A 21,185-nucleotide genomic window follows, 5' to 3' on the forward strand; every position below is an offset into this window, starting at 1 on the left:
GATGACGTAAAAAAATGAGCAATAAGAATACGTTGTATACTATTTTCTTCCGGAGCACAAAAACCTAAACCATATTAAAACAAATACATGTGTTATATGAAATAGTACAAACTAAATTTAAAAATAGAAATTATATGCAAAGACTAACCTAATAAAAAATAATAATTAGTAAAAAATAAATGTTTGTTACTTTGTGTTACAGAACTGTAAACATAAATATAGGCTTAGCGATGATTAGGTTTGCTTGCAGAATCAGTAAGGGAAAGATGGCGTAATTTAGGCTACTCTAACGTACACCAGGTTTTACATAAATTAATTTACGTTAACTTACATAACATCTGGGCAAATTATTTTGCGTTTTGTTTTTCATTTTCACTAACAAAGCTGTCACTTCATCAGAAACATCATACCTTTTGTTTGCTTAATTTTTATGTTTTATTTTGAAAAATCTGTGTTAGGGATCGTACGTCGAGGTTCAACTGTGTCAACTATCAGAGGTTAGCGACAGACCTTCTTTGTGTCACCAAGTGAAAAACTTTGCTATAGTTCTCAGTTGGGATAGCATAGGGCTTTGGACTATGTTTCACCAGACTTGAAGAAAGCTGTTAGCAGTCTTCAAGAGCACTAGCAAATAATATTTAAGTATGGCTTATCATCTCAAGTCAAGCATGCATTTGGATCAGACTTTTTAAGGTTGTACTATTTGTCAAGTCATTCCTTAAAATTGTTTCACAGACAAAAGCATTAGGTTCTTGTTGCAGGAGTTTTTGTTGGGAATACCTTTTAGCAATTTGTTTTGTTCTTTAGACACAGGACAGAATTTGTCATTGTCATAGACTATGACAACATACTATGACTAATAGTATTCAGACATGATCCATTTAAACAAGTCATAGAAGTACACATTCATTCATAGACAAGTCATAGAACTAGACATTCATAAACAACTCGTAGAACTACACATTCATAAACAAGTCATAGAACTACACATTCATAAACAAGTCATAGAACTACACATTCATAAACAAGTCATAGAACTACACATTCATAAACAAGTCATAGAACTACACATTCATAAACAAGTCATAGAACTACACATTCATAAACAAGTCATAGAACTACACATTCATAAACAAGTCATAGAACTACACATTCATAAACAAGTCATAGAACTACACATTCATAAACAAGTCATAGAACTACACATTCATAGACAAGTCATAGGAGGGAACATTCATAAACAAGTCATAGAACTACACATTCATAAACAAGTCATAGAAGTACACATTCACGCACAAGTCATAGAAATACTCATATATTTTAGATATGGATGAATATACAATACGGACAGTCATAAATAATGGTCTTTGTCTCTTTTCTTTTAGCTACAGGAAGGGAGATTTGATTATCCTTGAGAAGCAGCAGTCAGGAGAAGATGCGATGAACAATGGCTGGTGCCACGGCGAGAATGCGAGGACAAAAGAGAGGGGAGATGTGAGAGTTGAGTGTGTTTACATCCTTCCAGGTACTCGCCATTATTTATTATCATTATTATGTTTTTATATCGATCACCGATACTTGTTATGCATAAACTTTATCCAGAAAAATATTGTCTGAAAGGTTTAATTCAACAGCATTCTTAGTTTGAAGTCTTTGGCGTGTTACAGTCTTTACTATAATAAGAGCCGTGTCTGTATATAGCTGTTGCCATGGTTGAGGGTTTGAAAAAAGATTGCATCCTACGGGATTCGAACTCATGTTACTATTTTTAGGCACAGCTGGCTGCCATCTAAGATCATTGTTATCCTATCTGCGTTTCCTTTTACTTATGTATTGTTTTTTCTATTTAAATCGTTGGCACAAATAAAAGTGTAAGCGAACACTGGGCAATTTAATTACAACTTTTATGACCGCTTCATGAGTGACTTGAGACTGGACATTAGAAATATCGTTGGTAAGTTGTTTTTCTGTTTGGTTTCTTATTAACCTAATCCATTTCTGTCACGGCTAGTCTAATTTAGATCACTTGTGTCCTTCAGCTATCTCGAGACCACCCACAGAGATTCTCACTCTGTTTAACGAACAGTCAGAGATTGGTCAAGTGAGAACAGAAGCGGTTAGTCACTACACGGAGGGAGAGAAACCACACACGCTGGAGGAGTACTCTCTCGACCATTTCAGGTATATAGCATATGAAGAAAGTTAGTCTGTTTTAGACGGAACGCTCTAGCTAGACCAAATTAAATTAAGCAACCCCTTTTTAGCGTTTTAGCTCATTTTAACCATATCGAAGGAAGCTACTGCCAGATTTCAGCAAACCGCTGTAATTTGGCCTCGTTCAATAAATTGAGCCCTTTTTACAGTGTTTCAGTTTATTTCATCAACATTGAGAAAGCCTATTAAATAAAGCCTGATTTAGATGAAACGCTGTAATTAGGCCTAATTTAATGTTTTAGTTTTTGACATATTTTCAATGTCTGATTTTGACACGTTGCATTAAAGAACTATTTTAAATATCTTTAGTCATTCTTCGGTAATAGATAAATGACAAAAAATGATCTTTAACCAGAGAAGATGACTTGTGGATTGTAGCGCAACAGAAATATGTTACACTTATACATATATATCCTCTTTAAAACATTTATCCAATCTATGACTATCATATGAGGAAGGATGTCCAGGTCTATTAATCAAAATGTGTTTCTGATAACTGACAAACATGCTCTCTGATCATCGAAAAAAAATTGACTTTATGCTCATAAACTTCTTTTTCTAGCTGCGGCATGAATTTTTCTATTCACTATATTTTCTATTTTTTCCTCATTCTTATTCTGGGGAAGTTTTGGGTTTCCTTATAAGCAAGTTTGATCTAAAGCAATATTGTTTTGTCATCGGTTAAGCTGATGAGTGTATGAAAGCAAACCACATTCATTGCTGCTAGATATGACAATGATATAAGTATTTTTGCTCGAAAAATTTGATTGCAGTTGTTCCACTATTTGTTTGCAACTATTGTTTCAACACGTTTTGAATTAATTTCTCCTAAAATCATTCCCACATTTTAGGTAAGTTATATTTTGTGCAACTGCGTCATTTCTCAGTTTAGACAAGTTAGGGGAGAGGTAATACTGATATTTTATTTGCTGGCAGACCACCCCCGAAGCGAACTCTGAGTGGAACACTGAGGTCAAGAGGTAAGAGTAAAGATGTGCTCTGGAAACACTCTAGGGAGCCAATGAAGCAGCCTCTGCTCAAAAAACTGCTGGGTGAGTGCGGAAGATTTTCAATTCAAATTTCAGTTTCTTTGCTTGCAGCACATTGCACAAATGAGTAAGATAGTGTCCAGCTGTATGAAAAATTTACGTATATTTTATTCCTTTCTCTGTTTGAAGTGCTGTTTTAGTTTTATTCAATTAAGAGAGACACAGATTTTTTATTTCATTTCTGCATCAGCTCTGTTCGTGTATTCACAGCTGTTTTACCAAACTAAAGCTGCATTTTGGTAGATGCACTATAATGCTGACGTATATTCGCCATTCTTACATTATTATACCATATTATATATTATGTATAAAATATGATATATAAAATATATATACGTATAATAATTTATATACATATACTATGTATTATGTAATACTATTATTATGTATTATTATATGTAATACATAATATATGTATTACATATAATGCATTAATATATATAACATATTTATATATTTAATTGATATATATATAATATAGTATATATAATATAGTATATAATATTAGTATATATATTATGCGATATTATAAAATAATATAGCATAATATATATACTATATTATATTATATATAATATAGTAGATATATTTTATATATTATATATTTTTATACATATATTATGCCTGCAGTTTCCGGTGATTACTCTATTAGTTCTATGGCATCATTTTGAATAGTTATCTGTTGTTTCTCAATTAGTCTCGTATTTTTATTAGCACTTCATGGTCTAGCTATTAATTTTTGTAGATTGGCTTACCGTCTAGTTTTTTCTACGATTTTTTGTTTCTTGTATCTTTATCGGTTCATTGGAGTATTTTTATTATTTCCATTGGATGTCTCCATTAATTTTTACTCACATCTCTATTATTAATTGTATTAATAATTACTCAGTATTTCCGAGATTAAAAACACCAATTAGAAATGTTTGACCTCAACTCAAACATTACTATATACAAGTGTATTGAGTCTATGAGTTGCCGTGCTTTAGCTAATCAATTTGGTTTTTGTAGTCAAAAATATGGTGATATTAAGGAATCAGCCAAATTCTTGCATTTTTGTTTGCAGTTAAAGATGAGTTGGCAGCCATTGCGTGTGAAACCTTTGTGAACATCCTCAAGTATATGGGTGATCTTCCAAATGCCAAGAGGTCACGTTTAGGCAATGAATGCACAGATGCTATCTTTGAACCTCCTCTCAAATATGTGAGTTATTACCCATTGGATTTGCAGCTGTTTGTCAGAATCAAATCTTGTCATACTGTATTGATGCTCGCTATGAAATCTGTAATTTGGTGTTTGTAAGAATTGCATACTTTATATATAGCTTTGGTTTAGGCTGTAGAATGCCAAAATCAGTTAGCTGAAAATGAGTGTTTGTGCCAAGACGAGGTACCTACAGTCGTGATCAGAAGTATTAACACCCCTCATCATTATGTGATCAATTAGGTTTTTGCTCTTTTACCACCGCTTTGTGTCACCAAGACCAGACAGTATACATATCAAATTATTCCTCAGAAAATTTTCCATCCCTTAATAACGTTTACCTAAAACAAAAACTATCTCAACACTCTCTGGAGGGCATGTAAAACTTGATATTTTTTTAGAAAACTCTAGAGTCAATCTAAAGTTTAAATCTAAAATGGTTCTATTATTAAAAGTTTTAATCTCATTAGAACGATTTGATTCTCAGTCTTCTAATGATGTGCAATACGCATGGTCTATATAGATTATGCAGTAAGTAAAGTCTATTCAAAGTTAGTCCAATTTTTAAGGTCAAGAAGGTCTCAAAGGTCAACAAATATTGAAAATTGGTTTATTGAACTATTTGTAACCTGATAAAACATTGATGTGTAAGGTTTTTCACAGCCACAGCAATATTCATCAAAATTTGCATATTGTAGCAGCAAAAAGAAAAATAGCATTATTTTTACTCAGTTTATATCGTTCTCGGTAGCCTTGTTCCCATACAGTTCTCCCGATATTGACTTTAACAGTGTTTAAGGTGTTAAAAGCTATCCAATGGAAGGGTCACTTTGTATTCATCAATTGTTATAATCTAAACATTAAAAGGCTACTGATACAGACCAGCTTATAATAGATGTACATCAGCTAAATTCTTTGCTTCTGATTCTTTTTACGGAATCCCAGCTTTTTCTGAAACTTTTTAAGACTTGACGTTTTTCCTTGTTTTTCTTTATGCACTAACAATTAAAGGTGAACTTGCACAAAACCTTTGTTGATTTGGTCAGAAGGTATTTTTCTATCATTTTCGATTATTTTTATGTTTTCAGGATGTTTCAATGACGTCTATATTTGCAGAGACGGAAAAAATGAAGTTGTGTAATACTGCAACTTGAACGCAATAGCTGATACCAACTATAACAACTAGTGACATCATTTTGCACGTATTCTTCCTCTAAGCTTTTCAACTCTGACCAAGTATTTTTCCTTTAAACATTCCAACCGTGATCAAGTTGTGTCGATTTTAATCTTCAAACATCCTGGCAGTCAGATCAACTCAAACATCAAAAGCACTTACAAATGATAGAAAAAGGCTAATCTTTCGTTTTTTCGTGTCGTCATTTTATTGTTGTCGGCCATTTTTATAGACAATTTTATCCTTAAAACACAAAGCTTTCGCCATGAATTATTGAAAACGATGCTTTTGTTTGTAATTTTGTATTATAGTATCAAAACAACACCAAAAAGTACTATTAAATAAAAGAAAAACGATTTATTTCTACAAATATGGCGGCTTTTTCATGAACGAGCGCATGTGCAAACAACTTTATGATGTCAAAAAAACGATGGATACATTCTGATGAAATTTACAATAAAATTTGTGTAATTTCATCTTCGTGTTTCTCCTTATTTGACCTTTGACCTTCACTTAGTCAGTTTTATCATAACTTTGTTAGCATCAACCCTGTGTGTAATAGCATAAAGGTCTCACTTTTCAAGGCCATGATCTTTGCTCACTGATCTGCATTCTGTTTCATCACTCCTTATGCTCACCTCCATACTTTTTCCTCTCATTGCCTTGACCTCTAGCCTCGCCTCTGATCTGCAGGATCTGCTGAGAGATGAGACGTATTGCCAAATAATCAAGCAGCTAACAGGCAACAGAAATCGGACGAGTGAGAAGAGAGGTTGGGAGCTGCTCTGGCTCTGCTGTGGCATCTTCACTCCATCGGCAAACCTTCAGAAGCACGTACTCGACTTTCTGAAATCTCGCAACATCGACCTCGCTGGCGACTGTGTGCATAGACTCAATCGGACGATAAGGTATGTTTACGAAGTTAGTATCGCTAGGTGTCACATGTAATCTTTATTTCTTCGTGGAAGTAGTTTGGGTAGGTTAAGTACTGGCAAGCAACAATGTTGCAACCACAGCTTGTCCGTGGACCTATTAAGTTACTCCGCTTATGAAGTCCTGACCTATACAGATGATTTATGGTGGTTAATTGTAATGTCATGATTAGTTATGATATCAGTGATGCAGGGAGTGCGGTCATCTGCAAAAGTATAGGACCACCTACAATAATCTAGTATTTATGAAAGTTATATAATATGTAGCAAGTTTTCGTTAAAACGTAAAAGAATACAGAAATTTGTTATAATATTAATACTAAGAATCTTTTCTATCTGTTTCTCCGGAACAGTGTGTGGCTCGAGTTTCATCCAAGTTACTCTTCGGTGATTCACTGCACTCGTTTCATTTCATGGCTCCAGCTTTTGTCTTACAATATCTCTGTTTTTAATGAATGATTTTACTTGCAAACCTTTTAGACTTGTTATAAGCTTTGGTAATCATAAAGATTATGCCACCTTGTCAATAGGCACGGGCAGCGGCGCTACCCTCCTCATAATGTGGAGGTTGAGGCTATTCAAGTGGAAACAACTCAAATTTATCACAAAGTTTACTTCCCTGATGATACAGATGAAGCATTCGAGGTAGGAACTTTACTATGATTGGATCAGTCGTATCTATGTCTATGTGATTAAGATGACGAAAGTTTAGCTCTGACTCTGTATATCTAGTAACTCCTAGAGTTGTCCTCATTTTTTAAACTACAGCATGCAGGTCTGCTGTTCTTTTACTGGCGGGCACAAATAACTCTACTTCATGCGGTGTGTTTCTGCATGGTAATCGTTTTTCAAGCTGGTTTGATTGTCTTTGACTGTCTCCCATTGTTATTCAAGCTCACAGCATGCTCACTGAATTAAGGAAAAAAGGGTTCAGCACTGGCTCCATCATCGATATCTAGCAATTCATAGAGTTATCCGCATTCTTTAAACTACGGCATCTAGTCCTCTTCTCTGTTTACTGACAGAGGGGAATAGCTTTTTGCAATCTTCAGAATATTTTTATGGTAGCCATTTTGTACGCATATCTAACTATTTTTCATTCTCTCATGTTATAATGCAAGCTCAGAGCATGCTCACCAAATAGCTTTGTGTGCATTTATAGGTGGACAGCTCAACCCGTGCTAAAGACTTCTGTCAGAATATAGCAAACCACCTGAAACTTAAGTCATCAGAGGGCTTTAGTCTCTTTGTCAAGATTGCAGACAAAGGTATTGCTTTGTATTTCAACAGTTCTATGTGTAGTTCTATGACTTGTTTATGAATGTGTAGTTCTATGACTTGTTTATGAAGGTGTAGTTCTATGACTTGTTTATGAATGTGTAGTTTTATGCCTTCCTGTTACTTCATCATGCATCTATCTCTTTTAGTTTATAACTAATTGTATACCTCTATGGATCTTCCTCAGTTATGTGGGGCTGTGTATGCCCGTGTAATTGAAAATTTGTGTTCTATGAACAGTATACAGCGAATAATCTATGGCATGTGTATACATGAACAGACCCCAGGACTTTTAAATTTTGTGTAGCTGTTCCCTTAGCAAGGTGACGCATGTGTCTTTTTCATTATCAGTAATTTGTGGATACGCAAGTTTTCAACAATTGTAATTTGTTTGTTCGTATTTTTCTCCAATCTCCACTACACTAGTTTAGTATTTATTCACTTTTTTGCGCTGCAAAACTCACTTGACAAATACTAGGAATCTGCGTTTCAGTCCGTCAGTTCAGGTTTAAATATGTTGCTGAGTCGATGCAACCGTGTTACGAGTACCAACAGTTGCAACTGGCTTAGTGTATGAGAAGATGTAACGCATTAAGTATGAATCACTCAACAAGGCAATGTACATGTACTTTTGAGCCATGGCTACTTGATAATTGTTTATAACTCTAATTAGATGTCTAGCTCTAGCACCGCTGTGAGCCTGATTTGGTCACTAGATGTCTTTATACAACTTTGAGAGTTGATATGTCTGAGTCAGCGTGGCAATCCTGTGAACCATTACGATTTAACATGTTGTATAAGTTCTTGGCTTTTTATCACTGTGTAGGGTTAAATAGACTTATGAGTTTATGTAGCCTTGAATGTTTATGAAGCTCGGTTTATTTACATTGTTATATCGTTTTATGAATCTGTTTGACACTATGCACTTATATAACACATTTATTAAAAAAAATTCCGATGGCTAAAAGTCTTACCTCTGGTCTTCGTGTTGTAGTTATAAGTGTTCCTGAGGGAGATTTCTTTTTTGACTTCGTGAGGCACCTGACTGACTGGATGAAGAAGTCAATGAGAGATGTGCCTAGAAGTCAATATACTTACCAGGTGTTTTTCATGAAAAAGCTCTGGACAAGCACTGTTCCTGGAAAAGATCCACAAGCCGACATAATCTTCCACTATCATCAGGTAGATACCATTCTTCAGTGTGTTACCATAAGAGAAGTAACCATACTCGGTCCTGTAGTTACAGAACTAAGGCGATAGCCTTGTAAAGTGTTGAAGGATTTAGGGTGCTTCCAGCTTCTTCACGCATAAGGCCCGTGCACACTATCGGTCAAATCAACCATTAGCTGTGCGATGGATCGCAACGATTAGCTGCTATGATGTCGTTTTGTGACAAGCAGCAAATGTAATCATCGTTAACGACTATGTGGTAGACTTTCAACTAGCAATCAATTTATTCAATTATTAATCAATTAGCATCTTGATTGGCTGTTTGTTGACGGCACCCAGATCTAATTTCAACAATTGCGAAAGTCAATGTCATTCGGCAAGCAAAAGGCCCTGCGATATCAGGAATGCACATTCGGCGATTTCTATTAGTTGTTGGTTAGCAGTCATCGACAGTGAATCGCTCGTAGTATCACCTTATCATTGGTGATGACGTCCAAACAGCTAATCATTGCGACCAATCACACAGCTCAAAGTTGTTTTGAGCGGTAGTGCGGACGTGCCTATAAGGAGTATGCAGTATGGTTACGTAAGAAATGTTCATATTACAGTTGCAACCCGCTCACCATTTCACGATAACCACCATTGTCATTCATTTGTTATCATCGGGTTGATTATAACAAAGTCGACTAAGGTTCGTTGGCAGTGGATAAGTGCGTGTACAATGATAACCATTAAAACTGCAGTTCTTTGTAAATATGTTATCTTGGGCGAATGAAAATTGACCGATGGCCTTATAGCATTTGTATTCGGTATAAGCTAAAACTCTCTTGTTAGATTCAATTATGGTAGTTCATAGAGTTGTTATTGCGTTGACTGTAGAAGGTAACTAGAAGTTTATTGTTGTGTGTAGGCCTTAATGGTTGTTTATCCCAGACGCAGAGTCGTGAAAGATAATACTTTGTGACAATTTTACCCTTTAGAGTTTGCGTAGGGAGAACTCTTTAAGTAGATGGCTCAGGTAATAGGTATTGTATATAGTGTGTTAATACTTACAATATGTTTCTTTCAGGTAAGCTTTATGTTTATTTTAAATGACAAGAGCTGGTTACAGACTTACTGAAAATCAAGAGACCTCGAACTTAACAATGCCTTGTAGATCTGTGGTTTCTTCTTTCAATGTACCAGTCTTGTCGAGCTCTACTACATATTTTACATATAATCTTAAAAATATGTTCACATTTGGGCATGTTTTACAGTTATCTGTAATGTGAGTGTTGTTCAGCAAATATTTCTGATGACACTTCAAGCTTGGTCATCACAAATTTACATTTCTTTTAAAAAGAAGTGATAGGGAATAAAATAACTGGCTGAAACCTTATTTTTGCGATTTGTAGGAGCTACCAAAGTACCTCCGTGGGTACCACCGGTGCATCACGGCTGATGCCACTCGACTGGCAGCACTTATCTACAGAGCTAAGCATGGTCTGGATAAGAGCCACCTAGCCGCTCTCAGGTACATTTCTAATATTTCTTACTCTCCTCCTTTTACTCTTTGTTTCTCTTTTCCACTGTCTTGTTTTATTGTTATGTCTCTTTTTTGCTCCTTTCTCTGCTTTTATCTCTTTTTCATCTTCCTTTTTCTCCTTTTACCTTTTTTCCACTGTAAATACCCTTCTTCCTAGTTTGCTTTGTATTTTTTTCTTTATTTCTGTTTTTTCTCGTTTGTTCATCGATCTTTCCTTATTGTGTAGCTTATAGTCGATCTTAAATGTTCTGGGATAGTTTTTCATCTGCTTCATACTTTCTAAGTGATTGTTTTTAAATGATTTGGTAAATAGTTTCTGTTTTGAATAAATATTTATTGGTTAACTATTAATTGGTAGGGTTTTGTTGAGGCAAATCACACTTGTATAATTGGTTCACTTGGTCTGCTTATAGCGATGCTAAAGGCCTGCGTGAAGTCGTTCCTTATGATTTAATATCTGTACAGTCAGCAGAGAATTGGAGAAGAGATATCGTACAAGCATACAACAGCTCTGATAGCAAGACAGCTGAAGATGCTAAGGTACTGCTGGTTCCTTTGTAGTCCGCACTGCAGATTTAAACTGCTAGTTTATTATACAGCCATCCGTAGTTATTCCGCTGCTAAAGATGACACATTTTAGCAGTAACTAGCCTAGAGAATATTCCTGAGCCTTCCAGTGAGGCTCGGCGGGCAGAATGTTGCTCTAGGCGTTGACTGCGTTGATTGCTGAAACCTAAGTAACACAGTCATTCATACTTTGTGGGTAAACATATGTTGTGGGACATACGCTTCCATTGAACCTTTTGGCGGTGATAAATTAATTAAACCCACAAATTCTGACTTTCATGATAATATTGGTTATTTTGAAGAGGTCAAGATGTATAACCACCTTGAAATTTTCAGCATGCGCTTTTTGTGTGTGTGTTTTATTTCATCAATTAGCAAAAATATAACATTAAACAAAAGAAAAATAATGTAGTTACAATATTGCTAAAGTTAAAAGATAAATGATAGCCTAATTGTTACATATCAAAATAGGATGAGGCTCTCATGGGCAGTAGTGGTGACCACTTAGTGGTCACCACTAAGTGGTCACCACTTCTGCCTCACTAAGTGAGGCTCTCATGAGGCTCAAGAGCCCATGAGGCTCTCATGGGCAGTAGTGGTCTAGCTCGTCGAGGCGCTTGGCTTGTGTTATCTTCATTGCCGAGTTATGGCAAGTTGGCAACTTGGCAATGAAGACAATATTCACCATCTCATTAAAATCAGAAAACTAGGCTGTTCTTGGTTATTTTAGGTTTAACAAGTGGCTCTTGACATTTCTTTTAAAGTTACTAAGTGTTGAAATTTTACGCTAACGTTGGCTAATCTCACGAAATGTTGGCTAGCCAACATGCAGCTAGTCGTCTATATACCGATCTGGCTGGTAGATTTACGCCATTGTTTATTGACAAATAATCATCTCAGTATTTCCAGATGCTAGTGTTATAAGTGATATAACTGGGTAACTACATCTGCATAAGTACGCATGTTGAAAACTATTGCTACATTTCAATACAAATAAACATTAAAAAGTCTCCAGGTGTTTTTAGACAATCTTTAATATGACCAATCTTCACTATAATAAGAGCACTATAGTCTTTATATAAATATTTCTCAGTTTTTGACTGTGTTTGTCCAGCTATAGCTATTAAAATTTTGGAATAGTGAATCCGTAGCCTGGAGGATTTGATCTCGAACTCTCCCATTCACCAGCCCGTTGCCCTAACAATTCACTCACATCAGCTTGATAGATTCATTGGACAATATATGTCGCTATATGTAAGCAAATGCGCTACTGCTTTTCGTTACGACCCAACGTGATGGCGCAGCATCATAAAGGGTAGCGTAATTTTATGCGTGCTCAATCGTTAGAGTAAGCAGTTAGCTTTTATTAGTAGGCCTACTCAAACTATCAATTGGCAATGTGTCAGGCTAATAGCAAGTGGCAGGCAGCTACATTACCCCCATTGTTCATAGACAGACTTTTAAAACCCGGGCAACACCGGGCATCCATCTAGTATACATGTATAGAAATAATAATAATTTTTGTAATATTTTAGTATTTGCAAGGCATTATGATATTATTATCATTATTGTTAATTAGATTTTTTTTCAGAATAATTGTGCACATAGCTATTACACCGGACAATCTCCCATGACACACGAGATCGTCAAAGTACTAGTAATAATAACATGTTTATGATTTTTAAAAAAAGGTTACATATAACCTCACAAGTTTATATACATGTATAAGAGTTTCTATATGTATGCAGCATGATACGATCATCCTATGAGCCCTTTGAAAGCTAAAAATCAAGTTTTTACCTAAATCGTCTGGAACAAAAATCACTAGGAACATCACTTGCATAGCTGTACTAATATGCGTTTACACTTTTTATTTTGATGTCATTCCGTGACTTACTTTATGTCTCTCTAGAATTGTTGTTGCATAGTCACACTCAGCTGCGGTCTTGCAGATGGAATTTCTCAAAATAATTTACGAGTGGCCCACATTCGGTTCCGCCTTCTTCGAAGTGAAACAGTCTACCGACCCGCACTACCCTGAGAAGCTACTCATCGCTATCAACAAGATGGGTGTGAATCTTATTGACCGCTCTACCAAGGTCAGTTCTTTGTTAAATTTTAAGAAATTCATTTTCTGACTCATCGACTTATGATTCTGATTGCTAGATTGTTTAACAGGGTTGGAAAAAACCACGGTTTTTATGAAAAAAAACAGGTTTTTTTGGTTTAAACCGGTTTTTATGGTTTAAACCGGTTTTTATGGTTTTTATGATTTTACCGAGGTTTTTGCAATTTTAAGTCTAATTAACATCACTTGCTATAGCTGCATGATTGAGTATTGAACATACATATGTTGAATCATCTGTTAAAGATGGTACTGTGGGAGTTGTTATGGGGAAAAAAGAGAAAAAACATGGAAATTTCAGAATGAATCTTTAATCAAACATGATTGATGAAATACAGAGCAGAAATCTTATCACATAAAGTGACTATTTTACATACAGCTCTATGTATAAGTAGGAATTTTAATCCCAGTGATTAGACGTGTGGTAGTGTAGAGCAGAGCACAATGCAGATGCATTGCTAGTGTTTGGAGCAGTGTAGATGACTCAACTTCTATCACCTAAATATTAGCATCACTGTCTAGATTTGTGTTTTCAACTTGGCATTTTGCTACGTGAGCTTTAAGCCTATCTGCGTGACCTCGCGTTACGACAGAACACCTATTACGTTTTGCCTTAAAACCTTTGCCTTTCAAAACTTTTCAAAACACAAAAAACTTGATAAACTGAATTCTAACAATCCAACAACTTTGGCTTGTGTCCAATAAATGAAATATTAGTTTGCAAACTTAAAGCTTTTGTTCAAAAAGATCTTGTTTTAATTTCTAATTATAAGTAATACTTTCTCACTTGCCGGATTTGAAAAAGTATTCATTCATTATTAGAGACGATGATTGGATTAGTATGTTTCACATGGTTTTTATATTTCATCAGTAAAGAGCTCATCATATCACTTGATAAAAGCAATTGAAAATGAAATTCTCTAATTCATTGTTGTGCTAGGATTTCATGTAGTTTCAACTTGAGCTCTGCCATCACTTTACTACTGTGTCCTATATAAACTTCCACAGCTGATAATTATATATAATTGCATTTCCTCCGCACATGAACCATAAGGAGCTTTAAATATTATGTTTTTCATAAAAAATTAATAAAAAAAACCATAACAACCGGTTTTTTGGGCTGGTTTAAACCGGGTTTAAACCACTCAGTTTAAACCAAGCCAACCCTGTTGTTCAAGTAAAGATTCAGTATTCTATGATTAGGTAGCTCGGTGGGATGAGACAACTTCGTGGTGTCATTTCATCACCAACGTTCTATGGTTACCGTTGGTGTTTGTATAAATGCTTACATCTCACTTTGATGTTTTGCCAATTAAAAGTCGAAGTATCGATTCATTTGGTGTTTGTAATTATATGATGATGTAACATGCAAATATTTATTAAACTGCAAACCTGCCTCCTTGATATTAGAAGTTTCCTATATATATGTATATATGTGTATATATTTGTACTAGCTGTGCTACACGGCGTTGCCCGGGTAATAAAAAAGTCTTTGGACAGAACATTTATTTTTATTTAACATATAACAACATTTACCATTTTAATTTTTAAACTTCACATCATGAGAAAATATTTTTGTGCAGTTCAAATGAATTAAGAAAAGAAAGAAAACAAATGTAAAGGTTTTCAAGCTTTTTCAAACAACTACAACGTATAAATTTGGTATCGTGAAATACTTAAGTGTTTTGTTGAAATAAATTAGGAGGAAAAATAAAACTGTAAAGGTGTTTAAATGTAAACGTGAAATAATTAGCAATTAATGGCTAAATATAGTATGTTTTATTATTATTACAATGAAAAATCACTTAGTATACGATCATATGGTTTTAGTTTATTTCAGTTTTGACGTCATAAGGTGAAAATATGGTATAGACGTACAGAAGGGTATAAAACCCATAGAAATTATCTAATGCGATTGCTGCCTGTTAAAAATTGTCATCATTAAAAACTAGTAACAAATCAATATGTTAACCTTAGTAACTATATCTACTGTAATAACGTGACTGCAATTTGTAGGTAAGATCTGCGAAAAAATTTAACATTACAACATACTACGTGCAAAGTTCTTACCTTCAAGACAGACATGTAACATAAACTCTGAATCTAACTTATATGAAGTTATCTTACCAAAAACATACTTGAAAAAGGTTTTGTATGGATTTTAGTAATCTTTTAATTAAAACTTTATCCCTTATTTGTTTGCGAACCCGATTTTTATTATAACGGATGATGCTGAACTGAGATACAATCGTCAAGTTTTAATTTCGAGGAAGATTATTATTTATAGCGTTTTGCGGACAACAAGTTAGCCCTAGTACGGCGAGGACGAAAAAGCATTGTGTTTCATAAAGTTAGTAGAATTAATAGAGTTTTAATTAACACGTCATTTAGCGTGGAAATACCTATAAATTAATCAGAATTAAGGAAACGTAGTGTGGTCAGAAAAAAGTCTTCGGAGCAGCTGAAATAACTTAGGAGAGCAAATAAATGTAGATGTGAAATATATAGCAAGTACGTGAACTACGAAACAGATTATTTTGTAATAATACAATTAATAAATACAAACTGAGAAAACGCAAAAATAATTTTTTATTTCGTCGTACAATTGTTGAAAACCAATTAGCGCTAGTACGGCGAGGACGAAAAAGGATGTCTACGCTAAGAATGATGAAATGTAACTGCTTTCGTAGTGTCGGGGTGAATTGCAAAACTGCAATTGCAATGTTTGTGAGTTCAAGTCCAGCAAAATGTGAAATTTTAATTACGAATTTTAAGAGCGATAGCTGGACATACCGAAAACAGATGACAAACTTTGAGAAATATATATAGATATATAAAATGTATGAATATATTTAAGAAACTTGTAATATTAAGGAGGCTTACTTGCAGTTTAATAAATATTTTACAGTTCTATTTAATCTTTGAGAAAGACTTGTTATTACCGATGAATCACTTTCAATTTAAAATCAAAAGATATACACTTATAATTGATCATTGCATTACTGATAGATATTGTATATATTATTTTAACATTATACAAATATTTATTATAACACAAGTCAGTCACTTTGACGTTACAAGTTTCTTTGATAGCATTTCATTAAGATTGAAACAGGTTTTGTAAACACAGCGAGTATCCCTAAAAATGACAGTTTACCAGTGATTGTAGAGCAGTGAGTCTGTTTGACACACTTTCAGCTAGTTGTATGCCTCCTTTGCTGACCTTGATGCGTGTTTGCAGGATATTCTCGCCACTCATCCATTCACAAAGATATCTAATTGGTCAAGCGGTACAACCTACTTCCACATGACTATTGGCAACCTAGTACGAGGCAGCAAGCTGCTGTGTGAGACCATGCTGGTAAGTCAGCCAGCAGTAGTCATTAAAACTTGAAGGGCTTGCACAAAATTTTAGTAGATTTTATCGATATTTTTCTGTCATTTGTGGTTGTTCTTAATGTTTAAGACAACCTGACTGCCAGGATGTTTCAAGATTGAAATCATCAAAACTTGATAGCGGTTAAAACGCTCAGAAGAAAAGAAATGTGCGAAATGACATCACTAGATGATATCGTTAATAATTATAGTTGATATTGGCTATCGTGTTTGAGCTGCAGCATTACGCTTCTCTATTCTGTTGGTCTCTTTCCAACTATAGACATCGTAATTGTACTATCCTTCGTTTTGTCGTGACATCATTGCATCGATGTCAGCCATCTTTATATACAATTTTATCGTTAAAAATACGACGTTTTTTGCAATTAAATTTTGAAAATGATGCTTTTGTTTGGATTTTTTTATCATAGTATCTAAACAACACCAGAAAGTGCTATTAAATAAAATAATAACGATCATTTTCTACAAATATGACGGCTTTTTCGTGAATGAGTGCATGTGCAAACGGCTTGATGATGTCAAAAAATCATGGATTGCCTCATCTGAGCATTTCAACCGCGATCGAGTTTTGTCGATTTCAATCTTAGAACATCCTGGCAGTCAGATCACCTCAAACATTAAAAAAATCGTAAGTGATAAGAAAATACCAACAATTTTTGACAATTTATTAAAATTTTGTGCAGGGTCGTCCATTTTTTAGCAATTGCTAAGTATCTGATTGGTTCCTTCAAGAAATTCCATGACTATTCAGCAGCATATCATAAGCAAGTGATAGAGGCTAACCCCTGTTTTTGAGCTCCTGATACATAGACTGTACTGCTGGCAGCATGCGTTAAAATAGGCTCTTGGTGTTGGGCATCACTAGTTCCAGTGGCATCACTAGTTCCAGTGGCATCACTAGTTCCAGTGGCATCACTAGTTCCAGTGGCATCACTAGTTCCAGTGCCATCACTAGTTCCAGTGCCATCACTAGTGCCCTTGTTGGCTAAATAAGATTGGCAAAGTTAGTATCGCTGTCAATTCATCACCTGAAGTGTTAGTTAGCCGAAATAAAAGGGGGTCACCGGTTTTCTTCCTTCAGATACACTACTCACAACTAGAGCTTCATAATCTCTAAAAATCACTAGACAATTCGACATTGCAAGTTTGCAGTATCAAATCGCAGATATATCGCGAATCTGTTATTATTTGTAGGATTTGTTATAATTTTATAAAAAACTTGTAAACTTTTGTTATGATTTATTCGTATATATAGATTTTGGAAAAATTAGAAAACTTTTATTAGAAATGTTTTAGAAACTCTATTACATGAATGCTCGTGTGCGTGTAAATCATGGAATGAGCTTATTATAAGACCGGAAGGCCCGTGCATTGTAGTTCCAGTATCGATCACTCTGAAAATCATCAGATGTGAGATAAATCGTCATTACACGATAATTCGTTTATATGATTGGTAATATCTCTTTAAATAGTTACGATTTTTGAGTAGTCTACCTTCAAAATTGCCTTCAAACAATTAAATCGCCATATTATGAAGCTCTACTCATAACTCTAATTTTTTCTTGCTATTTAGGTGCAAGCTTATTCTATAATTCACTTGAAGGTAATTGGAATTGTTATCTGACCAACAATTCCATCTCTCTCTAGAATACATATCATATAACAACTCCTATGGTTAGAATGTGTAATTGGTTTACTTGTTTTACGATTTTATGTGTTTTTATTATAAGGGATGTCACTGTGATACAGCAACTTCACATATAATATAAACCTGCATTCTTATTTTACACATTTCTATATCGCACATAATTACTAAAATGTTTATTTTTAATTTTAGGGCTATAAAATGGATGACCTCTTGACCTCGTATGTGAATTTGATGGTGTCTTCGTTGAACAAAGGTCGACGGTAGTCGGCGCTGTCTAAGGGATAAGTAAGAATTAGGCTACACGTGACTCCACCTACCATATTAGCTGCATTATTTATATTTCAATCATCACAAACGTTACTTGGTATAGTAGCATTCTATAGCTCAAATATTTGGTATGGATACTTTGTGTAGTTATGTTTTACTTTGGTAAACTGAGCTCTGTTATTCTGAGAAGTTACTCACTTTGACTCTTACTGATTTACTGTCTTGTACTTAATCTCATATCCTTAAAATTCGAGCTCGTTTACGGGTGCCCTTGACTCACCCCCAACTCAATGAAATTACATTTTCTGTAGGTTACTGTTGATCACCGCAATTATCTGATATTTGTTGCTCCATATTATCAGTAGATCGTATTTAAAGAATTCATTGTTTCATATTTCTTTTCACCGTTTGTATTGGTTTCACCCACAATGCATCAACATAAGAATGGACTCTATGTATTATTTTTAACTAAGTTAATTTAATGTTTTTAATTTTCACACGCATTCCTTATTGACCGCACTCTAATATTGTATGCTTAGAAATATACCTCTACTAAACTGTTAAACCATTCTCAGTTGTTTAGTCGCTGTTGAGAGATGGACTTGCGCAAAATTCTAATAGATTATACCAAAAAGGTTTCGATATATTTTTATTATATTTTGGTTGTCAGAATGTTTTAAGATTACAATCTATAAAACCTTATCGCGGTTTAAATGCTCAGAAGAAAAACGTGTGCCGAAATGATGTCACTAGTTGCTTTCATTGATTTAGTAAATATCAGTTATTGTGATCAAGTCGGCGGCGTTATGGCATCTCAATTCTGGCAGTCTTTTTGCATTTATGGGCGTCATAATTGCACTTTCACCATATTTGAGCATTTTAAATGAAATCAAGTTTTATCAATTTTAATCTTGAGCCATCCTGTAAATCAAATCATCGTTAAAAAGCGTTAAAAACAATCACAAAGGATAAAAGAATGCCGATGCTTTATGATAAAATCTACTAAAATTTCATGCAAGTTCATCTTTGTTTGCTACAGTGTATGCTATTCAAGTACCATCTAGTTTTGGATCGGCAGCAGCAATGTGCCAGGAGTTGCCTGAAATCTCTTTCATTTTCAAGCAGATGACCTGCCGCCCGTGTGTAGACTTTCAACACGAATCGCTACATTGCTTTCACAACAGCGATCCATAAGCGTGTTTGTTAATCCATAAGCGTGTTTGTTGAGGCAGATTAATTGCTCTTAATGCGCATGAAGGTGAGCTCTTGAGTTTCTCATCAGGTTGCTGTTTATGAAGCTGATTCTCAGGAACCGGATGAAGTTATGAAACCAAATATTGGTAGCGGGAATTTCGGCAAAAAAGATGAAACGTGCTTGTGAAGTTTGGACAGAATCAGCCACAAATATAGAAACACAGCACTTATGGAGACTAACAGACAGACACAATGTCAGAGTGTGATTTGTGAATATGGATTTAGAACTGTCAATAGTGTTGTGACATACAGCTGTATTCTTTTCTGTTAACTAGTTCTGAAATTAATACATTATATTTGTCTGTAGGCTTTATTGTTAAAAAGTTATTAGGTTGAAACAATTTCAGAAAAGATTTAAGTCCTTTTGGTCGAATATTATGCTATTTTCATATCTTGAAAATGCTACTAGGTCTTGATCTGTTTTTGCCTGTTAGATACCATATCCTTCTTGTCAAAAGATTGACTCCGGTCCAGTGGAAGTCAGAAATGACTTAAACATTTTCATGCAGTTCTGCGAAATGTCACTGCTAGTAGTCGAGGTGATTAGAGGTCTGCTATCGTATGTAAGCAACTACTATAGACAGTCTCAGCCACCTCGACTGACCGCAGGAGAAAAAGATTATGTTATCAAAAATATGTTTCTTTAGTTCACAGGCTGTGAAACTAGTTTAGCGAATCGCAAGAGAAGACGATTTTGGTTATTAGTATACTGCTTCAGGTTATTATTGACAGATTATCTTGTGCAAACAACACAGGTAATAGCCTTCTCTGGATGATACGGCGGGCAGGGCATTCCTTTATCACAGACTGGTTTGTTGAATACAAAGAATGCTCCGTTGTCGGCAGCACTTTCTCCGTAGACATGTTCTGGCTCGGCATCAATACATTCGAATGTCGTCTGGTGATTGCGGTTGTACCATTCGGACATCAGGTAGCCTGAGAATACGCAATTATGTACAAATATGTTTGATAGTTCGGCACAATTTAATTACAAAAAACTCAAATTTGATTTTTTTCTACAAAATTGATGATTGGTTACCACTGAATTAATCTACAGTAAATTTACAAGAGTAATGAAATTATTGAGACGCTAAATCAATGAGTGCGGATTTAAACTTTTTGTTAACTTTGTTAAATAAAATTTATGGTAAAGCTGTTGATGTACAAAATCACTCTACTCTGAGACATGTCATAGAGGTAACACATAGTCACAACATAGAGGCTACACTCTTTGGCTGCCTCACCACTACGAGATAATTTTGCACATACTGTTTACTCATTATGATCTCTCACGATGCATGAGACTGCCAATGGTACTAATGTAGTTAGCAGAAGAGTTTGACTATCGTATAGTTGTGAAGTATTTTCCCTATGGTGCCAACATAC

At 34.8% G+C, this 21,185-nt stretch overlaps 2 protein-coding genes across 2 annotated transcripts in view; one reads left to right on the top strand and one right to left on the bottom strand.

The window, feature by feature from the left end:
- LOC137401681 (myosin-VIIa-like) overlaps positions 1–19,104 on the top strand; it is a 54,284-nt gene extending 35,180 nt beyond the window's left edge. Inside the window, exons 24-36 of the mRNA XM_068088140.1 lie at positions 1,386–1,525; positions 2,040–2,181; positions 3,151–3,266; positions 4,327–4,463; positions 6,331–6,545; positions 7,100–7,214; positions 7,732–7,837; positions 8,842–9,029; positions 10,412–10,530; positions 10,956–11,082; positions 13,062–13,208; positions 16,476–16,595; positions 18,468–19,104. Of these exons, the coding sequence (XP_067944241.1) occupies positions 1,386–1,525; positions 2,040–2,181; positions 3,151–3,266; positions 4,327–4,463; positions 6,331–6,545; positions 7,100–7,214; positions 7,732–7,837; positions 8,842–9,029; positions 10,412–10,530; positions 10,956–11,082; positions 13,062–13,208; positions 16,476–16,595; positions 18,468–18,542 (1,747 nt within the window). The 3' untranslated portion in view covers positions 18,543–19,104. The remainder of the gene's footprint in view (positions 1–1,385; positions 1,526–2,039; positions 2,182–3,150; positions 3,267–4,326; positions 4,464–6,330; positions 6,546–7,099; positions 7,215–7,731; positions 7,838–8,841; positions 9,030–10,411; positions 10,531–10,955; positions 11,083–13,061; positions 13,209–16,475; positions 16,596–18,467) is intronic.
- A 1,062-nt stretch (positions 19,105–20,166) lies between these two features.
- The window catches only part of LOC137402009 (short-chain collagen C4-like), a 31,534-nt gene continuing 30,515 nt past the window's right edge, over positions 20,167–21,185 (bottom strand). Inside the window, exon 7 of the mRNA XM_068088477.1 lies at positions 20,167–20,735. Within this exon, the coding sequence (XP_067944578.1) occupies positions 20,533–20,735 (203 nt within the window). The 3' untranslated portion in view covers positions 20,167–20,532. The remainder of the gene's footprint in view (positions 20,736–21,185) is intronic.

Source organism: Watersipora subatra, chromosome 8 (genome assembly GCF_963576615.1).
Source record: "Watersipora subatra chromosome 8, tzWatSuba1.1, whole genome shotgun sequence".
Classification (NCBI taxonomy): Eukaryota; Metazoa; Bryozoa; class Gymnolaemata; order Cheilostomatida; family Watersiporidae; genus Watersipora; species Watersipora subatra.